At 58.5% G+C, this 22509-nt stretch overlaps 1 protein-coding gene across 1 annotated transcript in view; it reads left to right on the top strand.

Annotated features, from left to right (window-relative positions):
- Positions 1-22274, top strand: part of ASS1 (argininosuccinate synthase 1) — a 44686-nt gene extending 22412 nt beyond the window's left edge. Inside the window, exons 10-16 of the mRNA XM_087823254.1 lie at positions 784-874; positions 3006-3090; positions 3659-3723; positions 11493-11624; positions 16739-16895; positions 20519-20584; positions 21996-22274. Coding sequence (XP_087679380.1) covers positions 784-874; positions 3006-3090; positions 3659-3723; positions 11493-11624; positions 16739-16895; positions 20519-20584; positions 21996-22041 — 642 coding nt within the window. The 3' untranslated portion in view covers positions 22042-22274. The remainder of the gene's footprint in view (positions 1-783; positions 875-3005; positions 3091-3658; positions 3724-11492; positions 11625-16738; positions 16896-20518; positions 20585-21995) is intronic.
- The last annotated feature ends 235 nt before the right edge of the window (positions 22275-22509 follow it).

Raw genomic sequence — 22509 nt, 5'->3', positions numbered from 1 at the left:
AGATTTGGGGACTGCGTTTCCCAGGATGTCAGCAGGCGGACAACATCTGGGCCTGGGGTGCCCACAGGAGAGGGGCATGAGGCCAGGGCCCAAAACCGAAGGCTGGGGGGCGGGGGGCAGTGCTGGGGGGAGCGGAGGCCTCTGAGGCAGGAGGGGATTTTGAGAGCTCCAGGCAGCCAGCCGCTCTCGATCGCTGCATGGAGACGAGAGGCCCATTTTTCCAACACGCCCAAGAAAAAATATACATAAAGGTTGATGTGTTTTCAAATGGGTTTTTGCTTCGCTCCTCTCTTTTCTTCCTGTGAGTATTAACCTCGGGGACCCCGGGGACAGCTCGGCTCGCTGGAGCACCTGCTGGGGTCATGCACAGTCATTAGCTTTGCGGTCAGTGCAGAATAGACCCCAATCCCGGGCGGGCGTCTGCGCTAGGGTGCGTGCCGCTCCCGGGAAGCCCACCGCCGCCTCTTTGAGCCCCCAAAGTCGCACTTTTCCTGCCTGACTTGTTCCTCTCCTGCTATTCTACCTCCAGCTGTGGGGGCGTCGAAGAAAAAGATGAGATCAGGTTGAGGGAAAAATTGTCTGATTCCTTGAGCCCTTTGTTTCCCAGGCCCCTGCAAGCGGGGTGGGCTGGGGGCTGGGAGGCCTGCTGGACGGGCCCGCGGTCCCCCGTTTCTGGAGAGATTGAAGATCTCCGCGGGAAGTGGGGTGCAGGGTTTGGGGACCAGCATGGCATAGCGTGGCTCTGGGCACCCCAGTTGCCAACCTCTTTGTGTCCTTTCTCAGAACCAAGCACCTCCAGGCCTCTACACAAAGACCCAGGACCCGGCCAAAGGTCCTAACAACCCTGACGTCCTGGAGATCGAGTTCAAGAAAGGTACGTGGCACCCATCAGGGCCCTGGCTCTTTTCCCCAGCCTGGAAGGTTGGGCATGACCCCTCTGCACCCCTCCTGCATTTCGGGAGGTCAGAGTTTAGGCAGGGGCTTCGAGGGTTCCCAGCCTCCCCCTTCAGCTGGATGGTGAGACCCATGGAGCCTCCAGGCTTGGGAGGCAGGCACCCTCGGCTGTGGTGGCACTTTGAGGAAATCACTCAGCTTAGAGAGCTGGCCTTGGGCTGCACTGACCCCATAGCTAACGCTTCGGCCAGTCCTCAGCTACCTGACGCTTCGCCCCACCCCGCACCCCGAGGTTCCCACCACACTCTTGCTCCAGTCCTGCTCTCTTCAGCCTCAATGCCATCAACAAGAAGTGTTTGCTGGCCTGGCCTGCGTGCCCTGCCTCAAGCCTGGCACCAGGGACACCCCTTGCCCTGGGGAATGGAGGGAAAGGCAGGGCTTACCTGCTCATGGGAGGAGCTGGACCAGGCTCAGGGTGAAGGCCCAGGGTGTGCAAGGAGAGAGCTTTCTAGGAGGCTGCAAAAATCAGGGAGGCTTCCCTGGAGGAGGTGGCATGGGAAGGAGGGCAGGGAGGCTGTTTGAACTTTCATCACTGGCTCTTCCTGTCCTTTCCCAGCAGCCTTGCTGACACAGGGCATCTTCAGCCTCTCTACTTGTCAAGCCCTTGAATTTCATGCCACTTGGGGGCCTATGGGTCCTTGGTCTGAGGCCCCTAAAGGCAGCTGGATCTCTAAGTCTGACCCAGGCCTGTGTGGGCATCATCTCTGAGAAGATGGTGGGACAGACCCAGGTAGTGTCCCTCCACCCCAGATCCCCCAGGAGCTCAGGAGGGCCCTGAGGGCGAGAGAGCTGGAGGGGAAACGTGATCCATTTTAATGATTTGGGGACTGTCTGGGGGAAAAAGAGACGGGAGGAACCCTCCCCGGCTGGTCCCCGTTCACCCGCTAGTTAATTTATTTGAAGTTTTAATCTAATTATTAACTATTTTAGAGGCTAAGAGGCTTTCTCTGGCAGCAGCGCCAACAATGTCGGCCCCTTTCTGGGGCAGGCCCCGTCCACGGCTGGGCAAAGGGAGGGTATAATAGGACGGAGGAGGGAGAGAAAGGGATAGGGGGGCGGGGGGGCCGAGAGGGGCTTAAGGTTCATTATTGGGCAGACTTACATTTAATAGCAATTTACAACCAAGTTATAAAACCCCTGGAAATGGGGGTTAAGAATGGGGATGCTGACAGCGCCTTCAGCGGAGCCCCTGCGAGCGGCGCCCGGCTAATAAAGACTCGAAAGGCGCTATTGAGCCCTGATTGGCACCCGATCGCCGGCTCCATGGTAATGAGCTGGGCAGATGGGTGGGGGATTAGCCGCCAACTTTGAACAGCCTTCCTTTGTCACTGTTACAGCTCTCTTGTTAGTCCCCTAATACATTTATTGCTCATTTCACACCGCTCAAGAAAGTGCCCCTCACCATTCAAAGTCAACCCCGAACCCACCCACCGCCCCCCACCCCCTGCCCCCCTCCACGGTCCCTCTGGAGCAGCCGCCTCCCTCCTGCCACCCCAGACCCCACTTCTCAGAATTCAGGGACGCCCCCAACACCTCGCCTGCTGGAGTGGGCACCAGCTCACCCCCATCAATCAGATGGCTGTGTGCGGGGCCGAGGTGCAGGGCCGGGGGCCCAGGGGCTGCCTGACAGACATGCGGGGGCCTTGTGCGTGTGTGCGCCAGCTCAGCCACACCTCGGCCGGGCGGCCCCCGGATAACTGGTGGGACAGAAGGTGCTCCGGGCCTAAGACAATGGTGGAGCGTGAAATTCAATTAGTTCAGGGCCTGGTTCCAATTTCACAGCCCTAAATGCAAAAGGGGCACAGAGAATGGGAAGGGTGGGGGCGAGCGTTTTTATTGCATTTTCCCTTTCATTCTGGGGGGCTCTCTCATCCCTTCTCTCCCCGCAGCAGGCCTCAACCTGCACAGGGCTTTTCACAGAGTCATTTGGAGTCCATATCTGTCACATCCATTTAAAGCGTTGCGGGCGGAGGGAGAGGGCGGGGTGGCAGGCATAGACTCTTCCGCTGAGCCCCAGCCTGAAGGTCCACTGCCCTCTCCTCACACCTTAGGGGTCCCCGTGAAGGTGACCAACGTCAAGGATGGCACCACCCACCGCACCTCCTTGGAGCTCTTCATTTACTTGAATGAAATTGCGTGAGTGTCTCAGCCCCCACCCCCCACGCCGGGAATCCACAGTTGGCAAGCTCTCTCTGGTCCAGCCCACTGAAGCTGATGGTCCTGCCTGGGGCCCGGGAAGTCAGGCCCAAGTCCTACAGGCTGCCTGGCACAGCCACACAGTGTCTCTGGTTTGAGTCCCGGTGGCCCTCCGTCTTGGAAAGTAATAACCGCAGGGGGTCTACTGCCCCCGTGGAACAGCCCAGCTGGGGCTTCCAAGCTCTCGGCCGGATCTGAGACCAGGACAGAAGGGACGATGAATAGTGGTTAGTGCTGGTGCCACGAAGGCCCTAGGGCGGGCGGAGAAAACGGGAGTGACACATTAAACTCACTGTGTGACCCAAGCCATCTCTTCCCTGTCTGGGCCTTGGTTTCCCCACTTGTACAATGGGTAGTTGGGCCAGGTGGCCTGGCTGAGATGTCCTCTTAAGCCTGAGGACATCTGAGATGGTGCCTGACGTCCTGCATGTGTCTCTGGGGTGCAGATAGTCCAGATGTGGCCAAGCTGTGGCGGCACCTGGCCCCGAGTGACCCATTCTCCCCACAGGGGCAAGCATGGCGTGGGCCGCATTGACATCGTGGAGAACCGCTTCATCGGGATGAAGTCTCGAGGTCAGTCTGCCCACCACCCCTGGGAGCATGCCTTGGCACCCGGAGTCCCCCGAGGTCCCCATCCCGTTCGGGCATTGGGACTCCCGCGCTACATCGGTGACTTTGGGCAAGTCCTTTCACCCCCACCAGACTCAGTTTCCCTCCTGTGAAGTGGGGATGGAGGGCGCTTTGCCACTGGCTTCCAAGAGTTTTGCGAGAAGAGCTGCCCCCAGGGCAGGGAGGAGCCTGGGGGTCCAGGAGAGGTGCTGAGGGGAGAGATTCCAGAGAGAGAGGAGGTCGGGCTCTGCTGGGCCCTGGGCGGGTCGGCCGGGTTCAGAGGCAGACGTTGCAGGGCTGATTTTGTGGTCATTAAAACTACATTGAGGAGGCCGGCTGGCCTGGGGGGGGAGGGGGGGAGATCCTGCCAGGGGTGGGCTCTGTGGGCTGCTGGGCCAGCAGAGAGGACAGGTTGGTCCCCAAGCAGGTCCTTCTTTCTTTTCTTAGTATCAGAGCCCTCTAAGTCCCTTTGTCACTCACTCACTGAGTCATCTCGACCACACCTTCTCGAGGACTCAGTCTCCCCGAACATATGAGCGATCTCAGCTCTAAGAGGAGGGGTCCAGCTTGCAGCAGGTAGAGCCCTCAAACTGGACACCTGAATTTTTAACTATCAGTGCTGGGGTCAGGGTCCCCTGTTTTGGCAGGTGTTCGTGTCGCTCTGCTTAGGGCCAATTTAAAAAGACAACCAAATAAATCCAGGCCAAGGTATAATCGCGGCCTTTGTCCTTCGCGATGTTTAACTGAGATGCTAAAACCCAGCCGACGGCCAGACTTCAGCTGTCAGAAAGGGCGCTGGGGCGGGAGGCAGGATGCTGGGGTCCTCAACCCAGGCTCGCCTGCCTGGCCCAATGACCTTGGGCTTGTCGTTTCTGGGCCTGTTTCCCCAGTTGTGCTAGGCTGTGGGTGGGATCCGTCGTTAGGGCTCTGAACTCTTGGGGTTTATCTCCAGCGGTGTGGGGTTTATCTCAGGTGGTTCTCCTCTGCGGCTGGGCCTTTATGGAAACCACCTAATTGAAACTCTCGGGGAAAGGCCTTGTGGAGAGCAAGATACTAATTAGCTGCTGCTGCCTTTCATCTCTTACCTTTGTCTCTTACCGATATTAACGTCTGATGAAATGTCGCTTTGTCTCAGTCTGCCCTTGGCAGCCCGCACAATGCGAATCCTCCAAGGCAGGTCTGGGAGGGACCTTGGGGAGCCAGAGGCCAGCACCTTCATTTCATAGACGGAGAGAGCAAGGCTCCAAGTCACAGGCACGTGGGTGGCAGGACCAGGAGTGATGCCCCCGATGCAGAGAGGCTGAGAGCTGAAATCTGGAGTGTAACCCGTCGGGTTCCAGCCTGGGTATATCATAGCAGGGACTGGAGCAGTGGGGGTGCCCCATTAATGACGGTGGCCCCAGGCAGATGCTGAAAAGACAAGACAACCTGTGCCCTCTGGGAGCTGTGTGGCTCAGAGGTGCCCGCCAAGGCACCTGTTGCCTTGCCCCCCCATGTCCTTGGCAGGCATCACTTAATGGGTTGTGGATGTGTGTCAGTGCTTCAGGCAGTCACTAGCAGTCGACCAGGATTGGCACTTAAGGTGAAAATGAATTTCCCTATGGGAGAGAGATGGACTGGACTGAGGTCACCCTGAGATGGCATCCTGCTAGGCAGGGAGAGCCAAGCAAACTTGACCTGAAGGAAGTGGCGATAAAGGCCTTGTCTGGGAAGACATCCTGGAGGAGGTGGTGGCAGGGGAATGGGCTTCAGCTGGTAGAATGTGGGATGGAGAAGGTGGGTCGGGAGTGGTAGAAAAGACAGGAGGTGCCCCAGGTGGCCAGCTGGATGGTGGGTTGGGTCTGATAGAGGCCGAGCCCCTGGAGACCTAGGGGGAGGCTGGTATAGAGGGTCCAGGCTTTGGTGCCAGACTTGAGTCCCTATTTTGGCTCCATTGCCATTGGGAAAGCAACTCGGCCTCTCTGAGCCTCAACTTCTTTGTCTGTGAAATGGGTTGTGTACAGGTCAAATATGGAGAGCTCTTGACCCACAGTAGGTGCTGTGCCTGGCTGGTAGAGTCCACCTTCCCCCCAGAACTGGGGCGGCGTCAGCATCGGAGGTCGGAGCCAGGAGGTTAGCAGGCAGTTCTATCTCCTTCGGCAAGAACACCAGCCACCAGAGGGATAGACTCCTGGAGGACAGCCTTCACCCTGCCGAGCAGTGTGAACCCGGCAGGGCTGTCCCTCACAGCATAGAATTTAGTCAGCATTGTACCATCTTTGGGGGAAACTCAGGATTCTGACTCAAAGAACTTGCTGCGTGACCTTAGGCAAGTTGCTTTCCCTCTCTGTGCCTCCAGCTGTCAAAGGCGGGGCACACTAGGTGCTGTCCTCTCCCTGTGGAAGTTCTGATTCACCTCTATTTTCTTACTTGGGTTGGGGGGTGAGCAGAAAATGGTTTCCCAGTTTTAGGTGGTATCTTGTCTCTATTTTCCACTCCCCATAATTCGCAGTGAGAAAGGAGAGCTGGGCAGTAGGTGGGGACATTATGGGTCCCCCTTGACGAGGGTTTTATTAAGTCTGCAGTAACCGGAGAAGCTGTTAATTGCCAATTTTATTGAGGGCCGAGCAGGAAGACTATTGTCCGTATCTGCGTGTACAAGGGGAAATATCGTTTGTATTGATTTTACAAAGCTCATCATTGAAATTCGTTAAGGGCTTGCTTTTTCGGGGGGGTGTTGTTTTGGGGGGGTTTTTTTTGGTGGTTGTTTTTTCCCAGGGGTTGGGGGTTAGGGAGCTGGGCAGTGCTCGTGGCCTGGGTCTGGGGTGGCTGCTTGGTGGCGCCAGGGGCCGTGGGGTCAGAGGGGCAGGGGGCTGGGGACGCCGCAGATGGAGTAGCTTTCGCTGTATTGTGGCTGTTCACAGGGTCATTATCACATTTTCTTTTTAACTCCGGAGGGGGGCTAATTAAGTGAAGTAAATGAAATCAGTGGGGAGGAGAAGGGGGGGCAAGGCAGGCAGGAGGAGAGCAGGAAGGCGCAGCGCAGTCCCCTGCCCTCCGAGCACCTCGCGCCTGTCCCAGCCGGCCCCTCGGGGTCTCACCTCTGCCTGCCCCCACCTCTTCCGGTGACCCCCTCCCCCTCCTCGTTGCCCGATTTCTCTCCCCTCTACTCTTTCCCTTCCACTCCCTTCCCTCGCCCTCCACCCTGCCCACCTCTCTCCTACTCTCCCCTACTCTCCCTTCCTCCTTACGCCTCTGCTAAGAAGGAACTAGGGCTGCCTGCCCGCTTACCCACCTGCCCACCCACTAGTAGCTTCTTCACGCAGGCGGCACCCCCCAGATGGAGAATGGAGGAGACCTTTGAAGCAAAGGCATTTGACTGGCCCTTGCAGATGCCTGGGGTGGCCAGCCCCAGAGGGCCACCCCGATTCCCAGGGTGGGGCCTGGGGGGCACCAGGAGCGTAGAGGATGGTGAGAGTCCCACCATCCCTTGCCTCCCCGTCTCCATGGCAACCGCCTCTCTCCTTGGCCCTGGTACCTAACAGGGGAGCCCTTGGGCTCCAGCCAACCTCCCTTCCCCTGGCGTTTCCAAATCCCTCCCCCTGGAGGCTGCTTTCCCGAAGGCCCAGAGCCTCCGGCCCAGGTGCCCTCGCTCCCACCCCTGCCCCGATCCAGCTGAGTCCCGATCCCACTCCATCCTGCCAAATTGCTCCATCCGGGCTAACCTGGCAGGCTCGGGAACAGATGAGAATTTAAGCGGCGGCAGCTGCTCGGGTGCCCACCTCTTCCCCTCGGTCCACTCTCCGCCCCGGCGCTCGCCCCCGCCCGGCGGTAATTGCGGTGTGATTGAAGCCGCTCCGCAGAGAGCGGCTGACACTCTGTCTTTTTCCTGTAAACACGGGGGATGAAAATAGACCCTTGGAGCCGCTGTGCGTGTCACTCCGAAGATGTCTGTTGTCTCCTCCGCCGCGACACCGAGCCTCAGCTGTCATTCCCTCCTCCTCTGGCTCAGTGGTTTGTATGCCGACTGTCAAAAGCCCCAAATCCGTAGTCTTTTGGCATCAGGTTTCTGTCACCGGTGTTTTTTAAAGTCATTTTTTTTTTCTCCAGAAGAAATACACAGAAATCATCTACCCCCTACCCCTGTGGAGAGGAGAGGGAAGATCTTAAAATGCTCCCCCACGCACGCACACGCGCGGCAAGCTGAAAACAAGCTTTTTGATCAGTCACAATTAACTTTTAACACCCTCTTAGAAAGGGGCCAGGAATATTCATTGTGCCGGTGTGTTTCGTGGCTGCGCGGGACTCTTCCTGCGGCTGCCTTGGGGGGTTGACAGCCCCCCAGGAGGCTGGTTCTGGGGGCTCGGGAGGGGGTAGCTGTGCCCATCCGGCACTCTGATCTTTTCCTGGGGAATAGTTATGATGGGCCAGCAGCGGGGGCAGGGGCTGCAGGGCTTGGCAAGTCCTAGCCTTTCCTCCCTGGAAAGTCTAGATGTCTCCCTCGAACCCTGCGTGCCACCCGTCGGTTCCCTCCCTGCGCTGTTGGGAGATGATGTCCCTAGAACACTGTTCTAGGGACAAAGCCATCAGCACGCACGCCACACCTGCGGCAGGGGCGAAGGGGGACAGTGTGTCCGGGCACTGACCTTCCGGCAGGTGGAAGTTAGAAGGAAGAGCAGCAGAGAGTTGCAACCTTCTGAGTTTCCAGACAGGTGCCTGGGGCTCAGAGAGGGGCTGAGGCAGGCCCAGGTCACACAGCAAAGCTGAGCCCTCTGGGTAAAGGTGTAAGTGGGGCTCCTGGTCCCTGGCTTGGCCCAGCCAGGGCCGGGACGGGGCAGCCAGGCCCCCCGGGACCTGGGAATGAGCTCCTCTGCTATCGGCCTGCCTGGGTGGCGTGCACGGCGGGACCGTCTGTGCGGTGTAAGGACGGGCTCTGAAAGCTGCTGGGGTTTTCCAGGCCGGCAAAACTAATCACTAGGAGGCTGTTTCCGAACCGGTGAATAGTGGGTTCCTAGCCTGTGCCCCGGGGAGAGGGCCAGGTGACTCTTGAGAGATCCCTTTCTTCTTTGCGATGAAGTGCCTGGGATAGCTGAGGACTCGCCTCTTAAACACTTTGGTGGTTTTCGCCGCTTTGGAGGCAGGTACTTCCAAACGCTCCGCACGCGTCTGTCTTCATAAAGGGCCTTTCTCGGTGCCCCGGGGCCGTCAGGAGCCACTTGGTGGTGGTGCCACACTGCCGCAAGGAGGGGCCGCAGCTCCGGCGCTGCATCGTCGGTCTCCACAGGTTCTCCGCGCCCCCGCCTCCCCGTCCCCCTGTGCCGTGCGCAGTGGCTTTTCGCAGCCACCCAGCCGCCCCCACCTCCGCCAGCCTTTCTAACCCCTTTCTGGGCTGCCTCTGCGTCCCTCCGCAGACATGGAGGGTGAGCCCGTTCAAACTGTGCCTACGAGAGTGAGGGTGAGGCGAGTGGGGCCTGACGGACTCCCCGGGAACGTTAGTGTTTTCCTGCTGGGAGGCCACGTCCCCCCAAAGGCCACAGCTGGATTCAGGACGGCCGCAGACCCACAAGTGAGACGGGCCAGGCTCTTTCCTGGCACACTGTAATCACATCAACCCCCGGTCTCTTTTACACGATATGTCCCCTGAGACCGGGCACCCCAGAGCCACGGTGAGAACCCAGGCTCTTCCTCTTCGCCACGGCGCCTCTGACCTGCGGGTTTCCTTTCCTGCTCCGGGGAGCACCCTGATCACTGCTGAGAGGCCACCTGGAGCAGAGACAGGAGACCCAGATGCTGGTTCACGCACCGGGGGCAAGTCATGTCCCTCCCCGGCCTCAGCCTCCCCACCTATAAAGTTAGCATGTGGGACCAGATCGGCCTTTCGAAGACTGCCTAGGGTGGGGACAGGGTTTACAGAGAGGCCTCCTCTGCCCCCAGCAGGGCCTGGGCTCTCTGCTCGATATGCCGGGCTCCTGCTGGAGACTGCTGGATGCCGGGTTTGCAGCTGGAAGTCAGGAGAGCACAGCCACTGTGACCCTAAAGGGCCTTGCCTTCGAGTTCTGACATCTCTGACTTCCAGACGGAGAGGTCGGGACTGGAGGAGCTCTCGGGGGAGGAGATGCCTGGCTCGTGGCACCGGCTGAGCCTGCGCCCCCTTTGGATTTCAGAATTGAAAACAATCTCCTTTATAGGTTTCATGTTTTTTTAAAAGGATTCTTTTAAAATTGTGGCAAAATATACATAACAGTAAGTTTACCAACTTAGTCATTTTTAAGTGTTCAGTTCAGTGGCATTAGGTCCATTCACGCTGTTGAGCGGCCAACACCACCACCATCTCCAGAAATGAAACTGTCCCCACGAAACACTCACTCCCCTGCCCCTTCCCCACCCCTGGCACCCACCATCGCCTTTCCACCTCTGTGAATTTGGCTACCCTGGGGACCTCATTTCCGTGGACTCGCACAGCATCGGTCCTCCTGTGACCAGCTCCTTTCACAGCGTCCTGTCCTCAGGGCTCACCCGCGCCGCAGCAGGTGTCAGGATTTCCTTCCTTTTTATGGCTAAACCGTTTCGTTGTGTGGCTGGACACATGTCGCCTGCCCACTCGCCCACTGTTCCACACCTGGTTGCTTCCCGGCTGCTGGGAATAGCGCTGCTGTGACCATGGGTGTGCAGATCCTCTCTGGGTCCGGTTTGTGTGTGGGTATTTTTTTTTTTTTTTTTTTAGCACAGCCAGTTTGGAAAGACGATGGTGGTAAATTACCAGAATAACTGAAAATCTGCCCCTTTAACGCTGTAATATTATGTGGTCAGGAAAAGGGCACCTTTGGGGGTGGCATTCTTGGGGATGGGGGTGGTAGCTGCCCCTCCTCTGTTGGGCCAGCGAGCACGGGGCAGTTTGCCCGAGGTCAGCTGAACTGTGAGAGGCCGCGGTGCTGGGCCCTCAGGGGTCAGTGTGGCCGTGTGCGCGGGCAGTCCCCCCTCTCGGCGCCGTGCTGTCCCCGCGGGCAGCGTGGCGCTGCCCATCGGACCCTCCTCCCAGGCCTGCTTCCTCCCGCCTGGGACAAGCAGGTTGTTTAGCAAGTGGAGGAACCGAGCCTGGGGCGAGCGGGAGGCTACTTAGTGAGACGGTGGGTCTGGGCCCCCAGCACCCGCTGACCCACAGCAGTTCCCGGCTCCACCCTGCGCTCGTCCCTCCTCGGGCCTCAGTTTCCCCACCTGTGCAGTGGGGTCGGCGCAGGGGAACGCAGGTGATTCGCCTCAGAGGTCGCGATCGCTCTGCAGGGACACGGTCCAGAGGAGCCAGCGGCGGGAGCGCCCGTGTGTGCACACGTGTACACGCGTGCGTGCAGCGTCCCCTTGCCTGGCTCCCCGCGGAAGGGAGGAAGGGTATTTGGGGCCCTGGGCTCCACCGTCGTCGGTTTAATTACAGGTTTTCACCGCGGGCCGGTGGGCACGCGTCGGGAAGGAGGGGGAGCGGCTCCGAACCCTGTCATTTTCCAGCGTCTGCGGGCCTCTTCAAAGGGGGGCATCCAGACATTTTCTCCGCAAGCCGCAGAGTGGACTGTCGTGGCCCCAGCATGAACATAATGACAGATGCATTTTGCAGCAAGCTGGGAGTGAATGGGTCCGACCGGCTTGTCTCCTGTCAGACAAGTCATTATTTTTTTTTTTTTTTTGTCATTTGCTGACAGTTTGGATTTCATGTGTTTCTCTCTTTTTTTCTCCTTGCTCCCCCTGCCTGGAAAAATGGCTAGGTATCTACGAGACCCCAGCGGGGACGGTCCTTTACCACGCTCACTTAGACATCGAGGCCTTCACCATGGATCGGGAAGTGCGCAAAATCAAGCAAGGCCTGGGCCTGAAATTCGCCGAGCTGGTGTACACCGGTGCGTGGTCCCCCCGGCTGCCCCTCGCCCCCTGCCCGGCCCACGGCCACAGCCCAAAGCAGGCAGGTTGGAGGGTCAAGTGGGTCAGGGAACAAGGGAGCAAGGAGGAGGTGCCAGGACCTGCCCTGCTCACAGGGATCGAGGTGTCTGCTGCCCCACCGCCTATAGCCCACACGACTCCAAGGATGTATATCGTGTGTCACCCCCAAGGGCAGCCGACCTTTATTTAGCACATGCTGGTGCCAGGCACTGTGTGGGGACACGAGGTGTCCCAGGGGTCCCCCCAACTTTCTTAGAACCACGGCCAGCTCCTTTTACATAAAAGGAAACTGAGGCTCAGAGTGGAAGGAGCTTGTACAAAGTTACACAGCGGGAAGTGGCCTCCCTGGGTTTGACCCCAGGCCAGGCTGTCTCCAGGCAGAATGTGGAGCCGCCACATGAACTCTCTCAGCAAGGGAGAGGCTGCCTTGACCATGAACTCGGCCCCGGGCCTGGGCAGTGCATGAGCCCGACCTTAGCTGGGAAATCACCAGGACGGCCACAGGCCCAGCCCATGGTTGGAATGGGTGGTGGGTGGCATTAGCGCGCAGTGTGGGCGGGTTCCCGTTTTACAGGTGAGGACACTGATTTTTGGTGCCTTACCTGCTGTCACAGGGCTGGGGTCCAGGCCTTCTGACTCCAAACCCATCCCTCACATTGTGTAACTCGGTCCCCAAATCCAGCCCATCACCCGTTTTTGTTCAGCCCATGAGCTGAGACTAGTTTTTATGTATATAAGGGGTTGGGGACTATTTTTTAAAATAATACTTCATGACATGTGAAAATCATGGGAGCTTCCGTGTCCATAAATAGCACTTTGGGCACGGCCATGCCCATTCATTTATAGGTCGCTGCGGCTGCTTCTGAGCTACAGAAGTTGGGTAGTTTCCGCAGAGACCGCATGGCCCGTGGAACCCAAAATACTAGCTGGCCCTTTCCAAGAACGATTTGCTGGCCTGCTCAATACCATTCACATCTCCCCGATTAGAGAAATCACGGCCAGCAGCCCCCCTGAGCCGTTGGGGTGACAGGCTGCTGCCGAGGCCCGTCTTGACACCGATGGGGGCCTGGACGTCAGGGGCACCTGGGGGAAGTTAATAATTAATAACTACCCGGGATACGCCTCCACTGCCCTCGCCTTGTCCCCTTCTCCTCCACCCTGGCGTTTTATGTCCTTTGAAACCTCCTAATCGCTGTAACTCATTTTGGGATTTAGAGGGCTCGGCAGGTGACAGAGCAAGAATACGCCCCAGGTGGCCTGGTGGAGAGGCACCGAGCCACAGCCAAGGCCACGCTGTGCCTCAGACACCGGGGCTCCCTGTGCATGCCACCCAGCCCCTTGGTCACCCCTGTTCCTTGCCCAGCCCACAGGCCCTTCCCCTGGGGTCTACCCCAGTGGCCGAGAACCTGGCCTCTGAAGCCAGCCTGGCCTGGCCTCACAGCACCCCCTCAGCAGCTGTGAAACCTTGGACCAGCGGCTCCCCCGCCTGGGGCTGTTTCCTCACCCCGTGCAGCTGAGATTAGGTGGCGCCCGTCAGTGCCCAGTGCCCGGTCCCACAGCAGGGGCAGGGGCAGCCACTCTCCCGCTGGAGGGAGGCCGGGCCGCCCCTCCCGGCCCCGGAGCAGGCGCAGCCCAGCCAGGTGTGCGCCCTCCGCGCAGCGCGTCTTAATGGCTCCCCCACTTGGCAACCCAAACCCGCCTTCCAGCGCGGACACCCCGCGGGGCAGGAGAGCCCGCAGGAGACAATGGTATTTAAACACCTGTCTGTACCTGGGAAGGGGGGACTCGGCCTCAAAGCTGCTGGAACAATGGGGGGAGAAATAGCGGCAGCCGGTAACCCCGAGTCTCCTTGAAATCCCAAGGTGAGCTGCAGCGATCAGGAGGTTAGCAAACAATCAGCGTCTGGGGAGGAGAGGGGGAGGGAGGGCAGTGGGGGCGGATCCAAGCGAGGGTTTTTGTTTGTTTGTTTGTTTGTTTTTTAATCCTTACCTGAAGATAATTTTTCGATTGCTTTTCAGAGAGAGTAGAAGGGGGAGAGAGAGAGGGAGGGAGAGAGGAACATCCATGTGAGAGAGACACATCAATTGGTTGCCGCCTGCATATGCCCCGTCCACAGCTGGGGACTGAGCCTGCAACTGAGCCATGGGCCCTTGGTCAGACTCAAACCCAGGACCCTTCAGTCTGCAGGCCAAATCTAACCACTGAGCCAAGCCAGCCAGGGCTATTTTTTTTTTTTTTTAAATATATTTTTATTGATTTCAGAGAGAAGAAGGGAGAGGGAGAGAGAGAGAAACATCCATGATGAGAGAGTCATTGATTGGCTGCCTCCTGCACGCCCCCTACTGGGGATCAAGCCCACAACCCAGGCCTGTGCCCTGACCAGGAATCGAACTGTGATTCATAGGTTCATAGGTCAATGCTCAACCACTGAGCCACGCCTGCCGGGCCCAAGCGGTTATTATTAACTTTCCCCAGGCCCCCCTGACATCCAGGTCCCTATAGATTTCTCCCATAAGTGTTCTAGACCAGGGCTTAGCTTGAGCAGTTACATAATCTCCTTGTCCTCAGTTTCCTCATCTGAGAAGTGGGGTAATAATTCCGCCTATAGTGAGGGCTAAATGCATGAATATGAAGCATCTAGAACAGGGCATGGCACGCTATGCAGGTGCGTGTTAAATAACCGCGAAGGCCTGGTGTGGCTTCCAAGCAAGGAGGCAGGAGGCAGAGGCCTCACCTCTGCTTGGGGTTATGATCTCGGGTAGGTCTGTCTCCTCCCTGAGCCTCAGTTTCCCCTCCTGTAAAATAAAGGGCACTAGGTCAGGTCTCTTCCCAGTTCTATCTAGCTCCTGTGATAGAGCCCGCCACTCCGCTATGGCACTTGGCTTCCCTGGAGCCCCTGTTGTCTTGGGGCACAGATAGGGAAACTGAGGCATGGGAAGCCTTTCTGCCTCAGCCCCACTCCTAGGTGCCCTGATTACCATGACCTCTGTCTCCCGCTCCTCTTACCCCCTCCCCGGATTTCCTGGTCTGCCTGTATGGGATTTGTACAGACCCTCTCCCTCCAAGGGCATCCTCTATTCTGAGAGACCCTGCCCCCCTGGCAGAGCCCCAGCTTCAGCGCCCATCTCATGGAGGGGGTATAGCTCACCTCCGCTCCCCTGGCCTCAGTTGCTTCAGCAGTAAAGTGAGTATAATGTATAACTCATGCAGAGGGTTGTCATTCCTGTTAATGCAGGGCTCTACCCAGCCCCAGGCCCCACCCAAAGCACATCCACAGTCCTAGGACATGCAGGGTCTCCCGCCACGCAGGACACCAAGCTCACTGTCCCACACCCCAGGCTGGGTCTGCTGGGAAAAGAAACCCATGGGATGGAGACAGGAAATCCTGAGAAGGACCAGGCCTGGCACTCCCATTGGGGTCTCTGTGCCCTATCTTGTCTCCACCTACCCCTGTCTTCCAGCCTGGGATGTCTAATCTTTCTGATTTAGAGAGATGGCCGAGCCTGAGCCACTGGGGGGTCTGGGCTGGAGTCAGGAGCACTCAGTTGGACCTGCACCCTCAAGATCTCACTGTGTGACTTTGGAGAAGCTCTCCCCATTCTGAGTGTCTGTCTCCCTGGATACGGTGAGGGCTGGCAGAGGCTGGTTGAAACCTCAAATGCAAAACCCTCAGAGCTTGGCCTGCACCCTCTCACTGAGCCCACACGGCCCCCTGGAGAGTGGTTAGTAATGCAAACGAGGATCTGAGGCAGGGAGAGATAACCTTGCTTGTCAAGGTGGAGCTGGGACGTGAACTCTAATGGCAGGTCATGGAGAGCAAGGGTCCACCCTCCTCTCTCCCTGCCCGGCCCTCCCCTACCTCTGCAGACCCCCGGCCCCCATCCCAGAGGAGGCCTGCTCCCCTTCCCCACTGAGAGCTTCAGTGCAAGCCCCTGGGGGCCTGGACCTCCAACAATAGCCGCTGACCCAGCCCTTTATCGGGGCAGGCGATCACGAGCCATCTGGCCCCACAGCTGCCCAGGTGGGCTCACCTTCCCAGCTCCATTTCAGAGAAATCCTACCCTGGAGCTGTCCTGTCCCTCCCCCAACCCGGCCAGCCACCTGCTGGCCCCTCAGCAGAAGCTAGAAAGGAGCCGCTGTCCACAGGTCTGAGCCTGCGGGTCCTGGGGCTGAGCACACAGCCTTCCCTGGCCTTAGGGCTCCGGGCAGCGTGGGGAGGAGGTGGCAGCCCTTCTCTCGGGCTCCAGCCACATTCAGAAAGCTCTGAGGTGGTCACTTGGGCCAACTGAGGTCAGACCTGGGCACCCCCCACGCAGCCTGTGTGACCTGGGAGAAGTTTCTCAACTCTCCCTGACAGGCTGAGAAGGTTTCTCAGGGGCTGTTTAGGAAGACTCTGAGCTAGTCCAGGTGACGCACTCGGCACGGTCCTGCTAGTATTTTATTTGCGGATGAAAATGGTAGCGTGTGGAGGAGACCGTGCATGATTCCGAGGGGCCTGCCCAGCCCGAGGCCTGGGCCTCCTGGCTCTCGGCCAAGACACCAGCCTTCACAGCAGCCCCTGAGCCTGGGGCTGTAAATCCACTAGTCCTGGGGGGGGCTACTGAGTCACCCCTCTCAACAGATGGGGACACAGAAGTGAAGGCCACATGCACAGAGTCGTCTTGACCTCAAACTGCCACCCACCTACTGGGCACCCCATCGCTGGGCCCTGGGTGACATGAGCCTCAGTCTTGCCAGAGAGTCTCATGAAACTGAGCTCTCTGTGGGCAAAGGACGGGGTCCCCTCACAGCTGTGTTCCTCGTGCCTGCCCACGGTCCTCCCTGAATGTCTGGCCTGGGGAAGTGGGGGGGACTGTGTGGCAGAGATAGTGAGACGTCTTACCCACGAGATCGCAGGATGGGGACCCAAGGGCTCGTTCCTGGTGCCAGGGTCCTTTACAAAGACATGTGGTGCTGGAACTCGGCAGTAACCACGGGTGTGGCCCGGGTGCCCTCCCCGAGCACCCTCCCCGAGCCCTGGCCTGGGGCTGGCTGCGAGGTGGCCTCCCTGACACCCTCGCTTTTCTCCCCACAGGTTTCTGGCACAGCCCCGAGTGTGAATTTGTCCGCCACTGCATAGCCAAGTCGCAGGAGCGCGTGGAGGGGAAAGTCCTGGTGTCCGTCTTCAAGGGCCAGGTGTACATTCTTGGCCGGGAGTCCCCACTGTCCCTCTACAATGAGGAGCTGGTGAGGTAGGTGTCCCTCCCCACACCTGCTCCCTCGGGCATGTGCCCTGATGTCGTGTCCTTTCTGACTGGCTTTCTTATGAAAATGTGGCTGAGCGGACGGGGCCCGGGGAGGCGGGCAGGACGAGCTTGGGCCACTTTGCCCTTCTGGGAAGTTTGGGCCGGATGGGGAGAAAGGCGGCAGCCAGAACATAGAATTAGGACCGGTGGCGCCCAGCTGTGTGGGGACGTGGGGGCTCCGGCTGGGCGCGGTAACAGGGGGTGCAGGAGCTTCCCTGAGAAGGCATCTTTGAGCTAAAATCCAAAACATAAGTGTTTGTCATGTGCAGAGGCCCTGCGCCTTGGAAGAATCCGGGACATTTCAGGCTCTACAAGCACACAGGGCGAAGGGGCTGGAGCCTGAGTGCTGAGCCGGGTCCTAAAGGGAAGGACACGCTCGGATCTGTGGGTTTCGAGGGTCCTTCCGGCTGCTCTAGGGAATGGATGTGAGCGAGCGAGGAGCTGGCGAGGGTGGAAGCCAGGGCGCCCCGAGGACACGCCGGTGGCCTGTCCCAGGCTGACGGTTCTGGGAATGGAGAGAAGCAGGCGGATTTGGCCAATATTTAGGGGGTGGAACCAAAAGGGCTTGGACGCGGAGGGGCACGGAAAGGCCCAGAATCGCGCTGGGGTTTGGGTCATGGGCAGCTGGGTGCCTCCTGGCGGCAAGTGCTGACTGAGGATGGTCTTGCGGAAAGAGCGCGTTCTCGAGCGCGGGCTGCTTTGGGACGGGCCGAGAGAGCTCCCTGGCACGCGGGCCTGGAGTCGAGGAGGAGGTGGGTTGAGGACATTGGGCAGCGGTGGACACCTCGATGTCCTCTGACGACAAGAGGGGACTGTGGGGAGAGTCAGTGAGGTGGGAAGGAGCCGAGGGGAGAAGCCTGGGGGCTCCCTCCCGACGCCCGGGCCCAGGCACCGAGGGGCACGTGCGGGGAGGCGAGGCTGGCAGGCCGGGCCACAGGTGGCAAGCGGGCGCCCGTCCGCCTGCCTGTGTTCGCGTCGTGAAAGAGAGCGGCCTTGACCGGGGAGGTCACCTGGCCCCACCAGAGGTGGGGACAGGCTCCTGAGGGACAGATAGCCGCTCCTGACGCGCGTCCCAGGCCCAGCCTCGCTCGGGCTGAGGCCCGCACCCCCCTCCCGGGCCAGGTGAGAATTACAGCGCGAGTTTTGTTTGGCAGTCAATATAATTTTGCTCTTTCCCTCTCTTTGCCGTGTTGAGTTTCTCCCCCCTTCAATCTTTCTAAACACTTTATAAGCCATAAATATAACCGAATCAGTTTAGATCAGTCGGGGTAAATGTCAAATTATCTTCTCTCTTTCTCTCTCTGGTTCTTTCTTCCCTCCCCCTCCAAATCAACAGCCTCTAATAATCTGTCCAACCCTTCATTAAGCCTTAGAGTCTCACTCGGGGAGATTAAATGAATAAAGTAAAAAGGGAAAGGGGAAAAAAGAGAGAAAAGCAGGAGCATTTATTCTCACTGTGTCTCCGACTATTTCCCTTTTCTTTCTGATTTCTACATCGCTGACTTGAAAGCCCTTGAGTGACAGCGTCACAGGGACCAGCGAGGAAGCCGCGAGAGGCAGGAGAACTGGAAATGCCGCGGCACAGTAGGTAGAAAGTAACGTAATTATAGAGCAGGTCAGAGCCACTCGAATGAACAGAAATAAAAGCACAGAGGTTTTCTGTAGACTGTCAGGGGAGGTAAAAAAAAAAAATCATTGTAAACTCTTTCCACCCGTCCCCCCAACCCCAAACCACAGTTTTAAAAAGAGGTTTTCCAGTCCCTGAGAAACACCTCTGAGAACATTTCGGCAGCCTCGTGGGACAAGTGTGCCCCTGAAGGTGGGCCTCACCCTGCAAGGCAGTGGGGTGGTCCCCAAGGGCCTGTTTGGGGAAGGGGGGGTTTGTTTTGACTCATGAGAGATGGGGGTGGAAGCACAGATGCACAGGCGGGAGGCGGGCAGGGGCTCCTGCCTTCTCCCCCCACCTCCCCACCCTCACAGGGGACGGGTGATCCAGACTCGGGGAGGGAGGCCGGTGGCCTTAGGCTGGGGCTTTAGTTGGGCCCAGTTTTTTCTCTGCCTGGTGAGAAGGCCAAACTGCAGCCCCTCTGAAGCCTGACGCTGTGTCCCCCTGACAGGGACGGTGCTGGCTGTCTGCTGGTGGCTCCATCCACCAGAGCCCTGGTGGGGCCACAGAGGTGGAGAGGAGTGGGGAGGGGCATGGCAGTCCCCCGTGCCAGCTTCAAGGCCCCTTGAAGGTCAGGGCAAGGGCGTAGGGGGCAACAGAGCCGAAGTCCTGAACAAGTTGAGGGTGGAGGGGGAGTGGGCTAGAGACCCCATTTGTTGTAAAAAGTCCACAAAGAGCCAGTCAGAGGCACAGCCTCAGGGTGGCTACAAAAACCAACATAGCAGATTCCCTCTGCCCTCTCCTCCCCATCTCACCTCTCCCGGGAAGGCTCCTGAGGGGACAGGCTGCCTCCTAGTCCTGGAGAACCTTGAAACCGCTGTGTCCTGAGGCTGGAGTCTGGCAGACAGGGACAAGGGGCTGATTCAGGGCCGGCTGTGAGAAGGGGCCCGTGAGAAACGGCAGGGTCCCCCTTCCCACCCCACCTCCCGAGGGTGCAGGGAGGCCCCGTGGAGTCAGATCTGAGACCACGAGCCCTGAACTTGTCCTCAAAGAGCTGTCACAGTCTTGATTAACAGAAGGGTGGTCGATTGCTCACGTCTGCCCCCCACAGGCGCTCTTCTTACCCGGCTCCTGTTTCCTCGGCACCCGGCCCAGCTCCCGGCAGGTAGTAGGTGCTTAATAAATCCCTGAATGAGTGAATGAGGGAAAGGAATGGTGTGAGTAATAGTGAGTCCTCTCCATAGGCCAGGCGCCATTTCCAAGTGAGAGACCAGAACTCGGAGGGCAGGCAGGGGCATTTCCTGGGCTCTGTGACGGGGTGGGGACGGCATTAGGACCCACACAGAGGTGGCTGGGCTTGCACCACGGCGGCCGGGAAGGGTTTCGGAGGGCAGTTAAGAGAGAGCACACAGAAGTTAAAGGCTGTGGAACATGGGGGATGGAAACCGTTGATGGGAAAGAAAATGTCCACCCCATGAGTACAGCTGCGGTTGACCCGGTGCTTCTCATGGCCCCTGGCGCGGGGTGCGGGAGGCGATCGGGTATGAGAATGGATTAGGCAGGGTCCGGCTCTGTGGACAAACAAGCAGAAAGTAACGCAGTGGGCAGATCGTGCCGTGAATGCTGGAGGCCTCCCTGCAGCCTGGGGGACGCCGCTGTGCGGATCCAAGGCTGTCCTCATGTGCACCCCTGGCTTCCCAGGCCTTCGGGCCCCTGGAATCATCAGCTGCTCCCGGCTGCTCCTCAGAGCCCCGCAGCCCAAAAGGTGGACACAGCTGGCTCGACGTGTGTCCTCAGTTTACCTGTGCAGTGCTCTGGTTGTTGGAAGATTTCACTCAGCGAGCACCGGCTGGGCCAGAACCGGCCCTTCCCATCCGTGCAGCAGCTGTTCCTGGCCCCAAAGGTCCCTTGTGTGCCACGGCCAGGCCCGGGGTGCTGACAGGCTTCTGCTCTCTCCTTGCAGCATGAACGTGCAGGGCGATTACGAGCCCATCGACGCCACTGGTTTCATCAACATCAACTCCCTGAGGTGAGCAGCTCTGGGCCCTGACGGGTCCTCAGAACCCCCAGGTGTGGGGAGCAGGCTCTGCCGGGACCTCAGCCACTCTGGCCGCTGCCCCCCCCCCAAACAAGCCCCACCCTCCCATCCCTCTGCCCACAGCATCCTCAGGGCCTGCTTTGAACCCAGCTTGCTCCCATCCTCAGCAGGGCCAGAGGCACATCTGTGACGGCCAAAAGGGTCCTGGGCACTTGGGGTCCAGGTTCTGGGGTCCTGCCCTCTGCCTCAGACATTTACTGACACCGTCTCCAGCAGCAGGGACTCCTCTGGGAGCCCCTTTCCTGGGCAGGTTAGAAAGGGGCCTCAGAAGGTCGCCTTGCCAGCTCTTGCCTTCATTTCATGTCATAATACCCGAGCTGCAGGTCCAGCTGGAAGCCATCCTAGCCACATGGGACTCCACGACCCAGTGGGGTGGCACACATCTGAGCCAGACCTGAGTTCAAATCCTGACTGCAGTGTGGTCTCAGCACCCCTCAGAACATGTGGGAAGCCCACGTGGGGCGGTAAACTGTACCTGCCTCACAGGTGCAGGGAAAGTGTGATATGAGGTCGTGGAACTCAAGCAGCCGGCCCCGACCTTGGCACGCAGGAAGAGCCTGGCAGCATGCGCTCAGCCTGGGCGTGGCCCTGGGGCTGGCATGCACAGGGCAAAACGGGGTCGCTTACTGCCATCAGCTACCAAAGACTAAGCCACTTCCAGGCATCTCCTAGGTTGCCTCATTTAATTCCTACACAGATATGCAGCTCCAGAAACAGGCCCAGAGTGGTTAGGTAACTTGCCCACGGTCGCACAGCCAGGAAGCCTGATCCTGAGTCCAGAAGGGCTCCGGGTTCTTAATCACCAACTTCCTTCTCCTGAGGCTTGGGCTTAGGGTTGGGGAGAAGGCAGAGTCTCTCTCCTCTCCCTGACACACGCCCTAGGGACACAGCCACCATTCCCTCCCAGAGCCAGTTGAGATGGGGAGAGACCTCGAACCCAGCCCCACCACCCTGGGCACCCTCCCCTCTGACAGTCACCTATGTCCACCTCCCTGCCTCCTCCGCCCTCTCTCTTTGTATTTTATGACTACAGACCTTTTCAAATGGCCCCAAACACACTGGGTCTTCATAATGGCCTCTTCACGTCTCCCATTGCCAGTCCGGTGTTTTGTCTTCAACAATGACAAGCGATGTTTTCCCCCCTGAGATAAATTAATTACATTACCCTGATTGGAGGGCAGGAGAGGGAATCGAGGGAGGGAGAAAAAAGACAACTTCACCCACATCTTAACCAGCAGCTGCCCCCGGCCCCCCAGCCCCCCAGCCCTGCCCGACTTAATTGAACGGAGTGCGGTCGTTACTGTTCATTTACATTTCCCTTTGTTTTGAATCTGGTTTACAGGCTGAAGGAGTTCCATCGCCTCCAGAGCAAGGTCACCGGCAAATAGGCCGGCTGACAATGAGGAGCCGGGTCTCCTCGCTCTGCCCATCTCCCAAGCACAGGCGCTAATTGTCGTGATAATTTGTAGTTGTGACTTGTCCTCCTGGGCGCAGCTCGGCTGGCAGCTTAGTGGGGGTGCCAGGCCCCAGCTTTGTTCCCCGGTCCCCTGTAGCCTACAAAAGTGGTCAGCGAAGGGAAGGGTGGGGGGTGGCTACGGTGGGGAGCAATAAAATGACAATTAAACAAAAAGATACATTAGTGTTTTGTTTCTTTATTTCTGCGGAGACAGGGGTAGGAGTGCGCGAGTGTGTGTGTGTCTAGTCAATCATGCTTTTCTTAGGCCAACCTTGTGTGTTCTGATTTAAGTGCTCCCGAAGGTCACCTATTGCCTGAGAGTCTGTTTATCTGGAAGAACCAACCCCTCTCTCCTCCAACAAGAGACAAGGGATCCAGAAGTGCCCACCTGGGTCCGACG

Source organism: Miniopterus natalensis, chromosome 12 (assembly GCF_054644295.1).
Source record: "Miniopterus natalensis isolate mMinNat1 chromosome 12, mMinNat1.hap1, whole genome shotgun sequence".
In the NCBI taxonomy this organism is placed as follows: domain Eukaryota; kingdom Metazoa; phylum Chordata; class Mammalia; order Chiroptera; family Miniopteridae; genus Miniopterus; species Miniopterus natalensis.
The sequence above is the reverse complement of the archived record's forward strand: the minus strand, read 5'-3'. Positions and strand labels throughout refer to the sequence as shown.